We start from the raw sequence: 11,102 nt of genomic DNA on the forward strand, positions 1-11,102 counted from the left end.
AAGCCATTGATGGACAATTCCATGCAGAAACGGCTGCATTAGCCCTCTTCCGACTATCCTCCAGATTCATGGTAGATGTAGTAATGAGATAAACACGTCTGCATTCCTTGGTGAGCAGTTCTAATTCCACGTTCTAAACCAGTGTCCCATTGTATCTGGGCAAGAGGCTATGTTTATGACTGGTGAACATAAAATGCACGGCACTCTTAAGGGAAAGCTAGTACTGTATAGTACAATATTATTCTATAGTACAATACTGTTTTGCATAATGTGTATATATGGCAGGGTTCCACTGCATTCAGAATTGAATAGAGAATGCCTTTTAAATTCCATTTGAATTCCTGAATTTAAATTGAATTTACAACTGAATTCATAGTAAAAAAGGATACAGACAAGAAATTTCAAACTACAGAAGTAAACTGTAATACAATTCAAAGATTATATATATTTTTTTTAATAAAAAATACTAAAATGAGTGATTATTGATTTCTTGCTTGTCTCCAAACAGAAATTATTTATTGTGTGACTATTAAATTGTTGAAGTCCTCTTCCTGTTAGTCCAATTCAAATTCCAATTGTGAGGTGTGGCCAGTTCATTAATTAAAAGGGTGGCAAATATTAAATTGTCTTTTTTTCCAATAGTGTTATAATAATGATAATAGTATGTATACAGTATAATAATAATATATTAATAATGTTCACCAATAACCAACACTTCTCTGCTTTATTTCAGGGATGACAGCGGCTGCTTCTCTGGTATCTCTGGCCTGGGCTCTGGCCTCCTACCAGAAAGCCTTGCGTGATTCCCGTGATGACAAGAAGCCAATCAGCTACCTTGCAGTCATCATCCAGTTCTGCTGGCATTTCTTCACCATCGCCGCTCGGGTGGTAACATTTGCTCTCTTCGCCTCCGTATTTCAGCTCTACTTCGGCATCTTCATCGTGCTCCATTGGTGCATCATGACTTTCTGGATTGTGCACTGCGAGACCGAATTCTGCATCACCAAGTGGGAGGAGATCGTCTTTGACATGGTGGTTGGCATCATCTACATCTTTAGCTGGTTCAATGTGAAGGAAGGACGCACCCGCTGTCGTCTCTTCACCTACTACTTTATGATCCTGCTCGAGAACACAGTCCTGAGTGCATTGTGGTACCTGTACCGCTCACCGCCCAGCACAGATGCCTTTGCCGTTCCTGCTCTCTGCGTCATCTTCTCCAGCTTCTTCACTGGAATCGTCTTCATGCTCATGTACTATGCTTTCTTCCATCCCAATGGACCACACTTTGGCCGCTCGGCCAGCTTGGTCCAGTTAGAAGACCCAACTGCTACCTTCATGCTGCCCCCAGAGGGCGCTACCAACTCCCTGCGCTCCAACCGCGGAGGCACGCTGGCCAGGGACGCTGATCGTGAGGCCAAGTACAGCGAGCGAGATGGCTGCGTGCCCGTCTTTCAGGTGCGACCCACCGCCCCTTCTACGCCGTCCTCCCGCACACCCCGCCTGGAGGAGACAGTCATCAAAATAGACTTGTGCAGGAATCGCTACCCTGCCTGGGAGAGGCATGTGCTGGACAGGAGTATACGGAAAGCCATCCTGGCTATCGACTCCTCCCCTACCCCACCCCGTCTCCAGTATAAAGACGACACATTGGTTCAAGAGCGTCTGGAGTATGAGACCACCTTGTAGCCTGCGCTGTGGAAACACACATACACTAAACAACTACATGAACATTAAACAGATTACCATCCACTTTAATAAACAGCAGGACTGTGGCAATAAAGTTCCTAGCACTCCATTTGGAGTACAAAGCATACAGGCATGATGTTGATTGTCATGGACTAAAGAACATGGGCAAAATGTATTTCTGGCTGGAAAAATAATCAACCTTTTTTAAGCTTTTCTCTTTTTTCATTTAATGTTATGTTTTCTTTTTTATTACTTCTGTCTTGTCAGGGAATATCTTCATTGCACTGGCTGATATGGACCACTAACCCTTCAATCCTCCTATCCTCCTAATACTCAAGCGTCAACTATCGTCTCCAAACTGCAGGGTAAAGGAGAAAGAACCCTTATTACCCTTATGGCTTTACCAGTCCTCAGTCAGTTACAAACTTCATATAGTTTGTTTCTTGCTTAGTGAAGGCCATTACCTTTGAAACTTTCCATCACCTGCATTTTAATATTATTCCATAGAAACAGGATTTACATTTCAAGGCTGTATGGCTACCTATCTACCTAAACAGTGTTCAAAATCTCATGTTGATGGTACAACTCTCTGATTAGACTTGACATGTCCTTGTCCAGGGTGCTGAAACCTAATAGTCACGTATCATCAGCAGATCTCTACCAGTGCCAAAAGTTCTGCTCACATTGACTCCATAATGATTTGTGGTTCTATACCACAATATGTGTATATAAACAGTTCAGCATTTCAACCATCTACTTGAATCCTGTGCAAAGAAAACTGAAAAAGTATGCGATCACAGCACTGAATCCAAGCCACTTGGGACAACAAAACTGGTAGAATGCAAACTTATTTTGTTCTGTTCAGGAAAAGGCAATGGGCCAAGAAAACTCTTCCTGGCAGCTTCCTCCAGCCATTCACCTCATAGAACTGGGCTGATAAGGATCCATCTGATTCACAGCAAACACACATGCACTGAGAAAGTTGGGGACACAGTACATGAAAGACAGAGTTGCCAAACTGTGCTCAACAAAACTTGGATGAACTTCACCTTCTAGGTTAAAGATACAGTGTTCTTCTAGACTGGGTCAGGATTTGGGGCCTGTATTTGGTGTGTGCCTGTGATTGTGTGCTGTTCATCTCCAGTAAAGTGTGTGTGAAAGCATGTATTGACTATGAACGGGGTCACCTTCCATGCATCCGGAAAGCCGCTGAAGTTGTGCTATTCAAAACTCTACGGTGCATCCAAGTTGTCATCTACAATGTTCACAGGTCTCTTCAATTCCTGACTCACAGTCTAGAAATCAGAGGTGTCAAGGATAAGTAGTCTGCAAAGAGCACATTAGCAAAGAGCTAATTTACTCTGAATGACGCTCCAGGCCCAATCGTTACACAATAATATCTCCCTAAACGAACACTGTATCTTTAAATCTGCCAAAAGCGTTTTTTTTTTATATAAAAGTGTTTCTGTTCAGTTGCAAGTGTTTATTTATATAGAATATCTAAAGGCATTTATGAAGATAAATGTTGGAGGTGTAGAAAAAAAAAACAAGCACAAGACTTGTCACAGGAAGGAATATAGGAATTCTTCAGTTATTGTTACACTTGAGTTAAGAGACAAGGTAAAAACAGTGGAAACTTCACTGCGACAGAAGGTAGATGTGCCTGTTGTGGATTGTCTATGATTTTGAAAGTGTGAAAAAAGCATTGTTTTATGTGTCACTTGATGTCCAAAATTTTTTATATTCTTTTGATGTATGTTTTCTTTTGATTTGATGGATTTAAAAGTTTCTTATAAAACAGTTGATTTTAGGGTGCACATTTTCACTTAATGCCATTAACTGTGTGGAGATGGGTGACATAGGATGTTTAGATTAGTTTTACTCGGTATAACAGGTTGTTAAGTTTGAAATATAATTTGGTTTTATTGTAGCTTTGAAATGCTCCTGAGATGTTTGTAATCAATGTCCTACCATCAGTGACGAATAAACTGAAAGCTGGTTGTTTTAGCCCATGGCTATCTGCAGATTGCAGATAAAGAGCCTAACTGTTGCTAATCATAAAATAATAATAATAAAAAAGATAATATAAAAGTAAAACATTTATACATTTAGATGAGGTCTTATTAGTCTATAACCAATACCACAGTGAAACGTAGACCTGTATATTTGAGCTATTTTGCTACTTTTCTATCTTGTCAGCATTTTCCCAACGTGTCTTATACTTTAATTTTTCTGTGCGATGGATATTGATCATGATGGTATTTTGTGTCTTGGCAAGATTTACAAATAGCCCTCTAAAAGAATCCTCTGTAGTCAGAGCACAAAGAAAACTTGTCTTAGCACATTAATTAGGCAATTTTCACATTTAAATTGCTGTACCACCTACACAAGACCATTTTTGAAGAAAGACAAGTGATTGATAGCACACCTCTGTGATATTACATTCCATGATCGTTCAAATGCCACCTCTCTCCCTTTCTGGGCTTTCAAATAATACATTGGAATAGCATACTACCTTACTACTCTTACTATTGCTGCAGTATATAATAAGCACACTGTGCACAATATGCACATTTTCTGTTGGCATGAAATCAAATGACCTATTGCAATACATTTGCCAAAATGTAGAGTATACAACAGAGTGCACTGGGGAATACTGTACTCCATAATGCAATGCAGTTGACTGGAGGTAATGTCAGCTGTGACTTTCAACACCTTACTTGATTCATTATTTGATCAGACCACCAAATTGAAAGACATTTTAAAACAGAAGTGGATTAAAAAAGTGAATTAAAATTTGTATTTTATTTCCAATATCATAACTGGAAACTTATTGAATTAAGCATGCAATGCAATGAGTTCATGTAACAACAATGTCGCATCCTATTGTTTGAAGTGTTTATCGTGGAATAATGCCAACTGTTTCACTTACCTTTTAAAAAAAATAGTACGCAACATACGGTGTACACTGTGCATTATTCAGTTAGTAAGCTAGAATTCCATTCCAAACATAGTCAAACATATATATTTATATATTTTTATTTATTTATTTTTATTTCAGTGATACCCTAGGCACGCTGCATACTGTTTTGGTTTATTTTATTAAGAGGAGCATCCTAATGGCAACATTAGATATAATCTGTTTAAAGTCATGCCATGTCTCTGTCAGTGGCTTTCAGTGATATTTTCTTGTCAGCAGCAATCATCAGTGCGAGTTTACTTGTCAACATTCATCTTTACATCCAGCAATTTATGAGGAACTAGTACTCAATAATACTACTGGAATATTCCATGAATTTAAAACATGAAATGAAATGCATTGTGTCCAGTACATTTTGAATGAACCAAGTTCTTCAGGCTTTAGCTGTCAACAACCTAAAGACCGCAGGTCTTACAGTCCTGAGATATCTGAATGCTGCATTGTCAGAGTCAAGAAGTAAGAAATATATTGGGCCCCAAAAGTTTTTGAACAAAGGTTAGACTTAGAAATGTATGAATGTCATTGCATTAAATACAGAATATAAAACCAAGAGACATCTGCAGACAACTGATGCTATATGTTTTCTCTGAACTAACTTCTAACATTTTTGGCAAATACCTCTAATCAACTGGTATAAAGGTGTTTTTTTAGAGAATTAAAGAATTCAGTTCCCTTTAAGTTCATACAAGTGTGCAAGTAGAGTAACCACAGTTTAAGTTACATTAACTTTTGACATGTTCCATCAATTGAAATGAAAATAAAAACTGAAATGATTGAAAAAACTAAAACTAAGGAAAAATCATTTTCATAACTCCAAAAGGAACTAAAATAAAATAAAAAAATATTTTTTATGAGCAAAATGGGAAACTTTAAATTATGATCCAAATGCCACATAGCCTGAAATTATACCTTTCTAGAAAGCTTAAGATGTCTTCTACCTTAGCCAAAAGCAAAAATGAAGAAATACTCAATACTGGGAAGAAGAATATTTGAGAACCCTCTGTTGACCAAATTGCAGATTTGTTTTCAAGCAGGTTGTGTAAAGTGGGACAGAGGAAAAAGTATTCTATATAAAATATCTACAAATAATTTGAATTGATTTTTTTTTTCTTACTTTCACATCATAAATCATCATATGTAATATTTACAAACATTAAGTCAACTTTTACCATCTTAAAAAAGATTTGCCTGAAATTGTGTAATTTTCTTTATAATGGCATCTCCCAACAGTGGTCATGAAATGAGCTCTGCCACTCATCTCGATGTAAAATCATCAATTTAAAATCTCAAAATGTTAATTGTTTACTTTTATCTTAACTTTTTACTCAGATATTAGTTTAGTAGGTCACACAAGACTGCTCTGAGAAATGTAATAACGTTAGACATTTTTAAATGATACCAGTGAACACTTTAGCATTGGCTGCTATAAAATACTAAAACTAAACTAAAACTAAACTAAAATTAACAACTAAAACTAAACAAAAAACTAAACTAAACTGAAATTAAAAATTGAATATAAAATAGAAATAAAAACTAAATAAAAAATTTTAGGTATTGAATCTTGCTTTCAAACAATACATTTTGTTACATCATTTGAAACATTAAAAACTTGTTTTTGTGAAATGTTTTGCTTGAAAAATGCACTTGTGCTGACTTCCACTAAAATAAATGCCACTTGGTGTGGTATTTTGTTATACTTCATAATGCAACGACATTTAGACATTTTAAAGTGTGCTTTAAGTTTCCAAATATTCTTGGGGCCACACTATCATCCATTATACATCCTTGTTTGGTACTTTGCATTTACATGCTGCACTTGTTAACCCTGTCTTTCTTTTACATTTTGTCAAGCTACTTGCACAATTTAAGTTTTAAAGGGGTTCAGTGAAGCATTCATACATGAGTTTAACATGGTGGTGCTTTAGCAATGGAGCGTGAAAGCATTTAAGCTAACGTTACAAGCTATATATTTTTGTTTTTCACCTTCAACTATATTTTTATAGTTGGGTTTTTATCAAAAATCCTATACATGTATATTTGTCAACCATTCCTTTGCTCTGGAAAGACTTTAATTCATACCTATAACCTACCTCAAAATGGTATTTTAAACAGACCACTCTCCACCTCTGGTTGTTGCTCTAGTTGGGTGATGTAATGGAATTTATTGCATTGGAGATCGGCATAAGGAGCACAAGTCCCGGTGGATGAGAGCAAATTTGTGGAGGAAGAGTTGAAGGCTGTTCTGTTTATTGCCAGTACATCAGTAAAGCAGAACTTGAAACTAGGACTTCAGAATTTTACAACTCACAGCAGTCAGGAGAGTCCATAAATTCATGTTGCAATCATACAAGCTGATTCTGTTTTATTTGCCTTAAACAATGTTTGCCTTTATGTGGTTTATTTATTCATAAGGAACATTTTCTGTACATTTTCATAATTTATTTTGTGAACTGATTTATTTGTCTGTATCATACACTTGATGCTCTGGTTACTGTCATGGTAGTATGATGTTGAATTATCGATTAGTTGCGTGGTAATGGTTTAGCATAGTTACTGTGCTTATACTGCAAACAGTTTTCACAGACAAAAAGAAAAATTATTTGCAGAAAAACAATCAAAATGACGACCCGAACTGTTAGTGTATTGATATCTCGGGTCTTGGGCCGTACTGTTACAAGATTGTGAATTTTGAATTGACTTAGAGAGATGAAATCAACAAAGTGGCACTTGTTTCTTTGACATGTTTCATGTCATTGTGCATCAGAAAAGATTTAACAAAAAAGAATAACAAATCGATGATCCTCCGTCACCTGTAGAAATAGATAGTTAGATAAAATATATGCCATAGATGGAGAAAAAAAGAAATAAAACCTTAAGATTAATGATAATCGGTGGTTATTAATAGAGCACGATATTAGTACAAGTACAGTAATTTAATGAACTCTGCATTAAAGGTGGCATTCAGTTCAGCTTTCAGATATGACGTAAGGACTTTACTGGAATTTCATTTGCAAGGGAAGTTTCATAGTGAATTGCAAATGGCTATTTAACTGTAAATAAATGTATGCAAATGTACATGTGTAAAAGAACATTCCTCTCCGAGTCCTGATCGTGAAGGGTGTCTATTGATTAGAGATTGGTGCCACATGATGGCAGTTACATATGACATAATACAGATAAAACTAGTGTGGTGTATGTTATGTATTAAATTACATTAAAAAAGAAACACATTTTTTTTTATTATTGGTCTCTTAAGTTGTATTGTGTGATGAAAGTCTGAAGTGCGTAAAATGCATCAAATCTGTTCTCTAATTTTATTGTAAATTGAAGAGCAAAACAAAAGAACATTAAATCTTTTGTACATATTGGATTTTTGTAAATTTTTATTTGATTCTAATGCAACACAAAGTACCAAATTAACTTAATAAAGTACACTGTGGTCATTTTATTAGACTCCCTTGCAAACTTCTTTAAGATTCAGTGTAAATGTGTGAATTATCAGAATGTCAGGGACTGTTTCAAGGTTGGAGGCAAAAGCCCAGGCGGTGAGGAATGTTGCTCTTTCAGAGACAGTTTGTCACAAATGCAAGGCTCAGTGATTAACCGAATATGCATTCTCACACCTCGTATGATTTAAAGTTTTCCTAATTAGAAAAGACTCCTAGAGAGACTGATGGAAAATTAAGACCCCATGTATAATGCAACGAGAAATCATGAACAACAAGGTTTTCTTCCCAAAAAATAATAATGATTATTTTATTTTTGGATTTACAATGGATGCACAGATATTGTTTGCCAATACCAAACAGATTTATTAATAGTACCATTGTTGCATTTTCAAACCCTACACCAAACTATACACTGAATGTGCACACAGGAGATAGGGTGAAGAAGACTACTCATGCAACATTAAAACCACCTGCCTAATATTGTTTAGGTCCCCCTAGTGCCGCCAAAACAGTGCCAACTCGCATCTCAGAATAGCATTCTGAGATTATATTCTTCTCACCACAAATTTACTGAGCGTTTATCTGAGTTACCAAAGACTTTGTCAGTTCGAACCAGTCTGGCCATTCTCTGTTGACCTCTCTCATCAACAAGGCTCAGAAAAAAAAAATCCTAAGAACTGTCGCTCACTGGATGTTTTTTGTTTTTGGCACCATTCAGAGTAAATTCTAGAGACTGAGAAAAACTTAAAACAGCCCGTCTAGCACCAACAATCATCCATGCGATTATCTAATCAGCCAACCGTGTGGCAGCAGTGGAGTGCATAAAATCATGCAGATTTTGGTTCAGGAGATTCAGTTAATGTTCATAACAACCATCAGAATAAGTAAAAAATGTATCTCAGTGATTTGGACCGTGCCATGATTGTTGGTACCAGATGGGATGGTTTGGGTGTTGGTTGGCTCTTTTTTTTTGGTGGGTGGCACGAGGGGACCTACACAATATTAGGGAGGTGGTTTTAATGTACTTAGTTGAATCACCTTTTTGCGGTATGATGCGACAAGATTTGAACACCTGGATTTGGGGATTTTCTGCCATTCTTCTCTGCAGATCCTCTCAAGCTCTGCCAGGTTGGATGAGGACCGTTGGTGGACAGCCATTTTCAGAGATGTTCAATTGGGTTCAAACTATGGCTGGGCCAATCAAAGACATTCACAGAGTTAGTCCCCCAGTCCCTGCTGCTGTAAAACATCCCCACAGCATGATGCTACCACCACCATGTTTCACCATTGGGAATATGCAGGTGATGAGCGGTGCCTGGTTTCCTCCAGACATGGCTCTTGGAATTCAGGCCAAACAGTTCAATCTTTATTTCATCTGACCAGAGAAACTTTTTTCTCACATTCTGGGAGTCCTTAAGGTGATTTTTTGAAAATTCCAAGGGGGCTTTCATGTGTCTTGTATTGAGGTGTCTTCCAACTGGTCACTATGCCATTACGGCCAGATCGGTGGAGTGTTGCAGTGATGGATGTCCTTCTGTAAGTTTCTCCCATCTCCACACATGATCTCTCCAGCTCAACCAGAGTGACCATCAGGTTCTTGTTCACCTCTCTTTCCAAGACCCTTCTCTCCCGATTGCTGAGTTTGGCCAGGTGGCCAGCTCTAGGAAGAGACCTGGCAGTTTCAAACTTCTTCCATTAAAGACTTATGGAGGCCACTGTGCTCTTGGGAAACTTAAATGCATCTGAATTGTTTTTTTTTTTTTTTTTTGAAGATTAACTTAGAATTGTGCCTCAACACAATCATGTCTCTGAGCTCTGCAGGCAGTTGAATTTGCCACAGGTGGACTCCATTCAAAGTGTAGAAACATCTCAAAGGTGATCTACAGAAATTGGATGCACCTGAGCTCAATTTCAAGTGTCATAGCAAAGGGTCTGAATACTTATGTCAATGTGATATTTCAGCTTTTTCTTTTGAATACATTTGCAAAGTTATGGTTTTTGCTTTGTTATTATGGGGTATGGAGTGTAGATTGATGTGATATTGTTAAAGCATTTTAGCATCAGACTGCAACTACAAAATGTGAAAATATGAAGAAGCCTGAATACTTTATGAATTCACTGTGTGTGTGTGTAGTTTTCTTTTTTATGACCTTACCAATACATATTTATTTTTATTTTGAATAATAAAATCTATTATATACATTCACAATCAGTAATTTCCATACTGTCTAGATCAGACTTGACAATGCATTAGATTCAAGAGCCATTATGCTGGTTGAAATAGTTTGTAATCAATTAGTTTGCTCATAAATGTTGGGAATTTTATAAAATCTTAATGAATTCTGATGTGTGCTTTATTGCCTGTAAAAGAAAACAAATCACTAATAGTTGCATAATGCATACTGTTTCATAATCAGAATGTTATACTTTTACTTACTGTAGCCATTTTGCAGCAAACTTGGAGAGCAGGGCAAATCAATACCAACTGATGCTTATATAGAAAGCAGTTTATCTCAGCAGACAATTAATAAAGAGACATACTGTATTCAACTAGAACTTACAAGTATTCAACATCAATGTCTCTCATCATTATTATTGTGTTTACAAACTCCCAAGAATTACAGTATGAATTTAATCATATTGTACAACCACAATTTTTTAATTACTCATACAGAAAGGTAAATAGTGTAATGGACTTCTTGTTGAAAGAGACCAAATTCTAATATGATGTAAAATAATGATTCAGGGCATAATAAAGTAATCAAAGGCTTTGTGGACAACAAACTCTTTTGGCAGTGGTCCTTTGAATAGATCTAAGTGTGCAAATCAATTGTAAATTCAAACAAAAATCACACAAATACTCCAGACCACACATTCTCAAACATGCATAGAAGATTATATCTAACCAGACAAAGACATGCACCATTATTTGATTTGCAACGTTGCTATATATGCTGATACTTTTGTTTCCGTGCTCCGGATACATC

The 11,102-nt window shown here is 36.6% G+C and overlaps 1 protein-coding gene across 1 annotated transcript in view; it reads left to right on the forward strand.

Annotated features, from left to right (window-relative positions):
- Window positions 1-1,686, forward strand: part of LOC127644785 (XK-related protein 4-like) — a 133,015-nt gene extending 131,329 nt beyond the window's left edge. Inside the window, exon 3 of the mRNA XM_052128164.1 lies at window positions 734-1,686. Coding sequence (XP_051984124.1) covers window positions 734-1,686 — 953 coding nt within the window. The remainder of the gene's footprint in view (window positions 1-733) is intronic.
- Window positions 1,687-11,102: the final 9,416 nt, after the last annotated feature.

The sequence above is a fragment of the Xyrauchen texanus genome, chromosome 6 (assembly GCF_025860055.1).
Source record: "Xyrauchen texanus isolate HMW12.3.18 chromosome 6, RBS_HiC_50CHRs, whole genome shotgun sequence".
NCBI lineage: Eukaryota > Metazoa > Chordata > Actinopteri > Cypriniformes > Catostomidae > Xyrauchen > Xyrauchen texanus.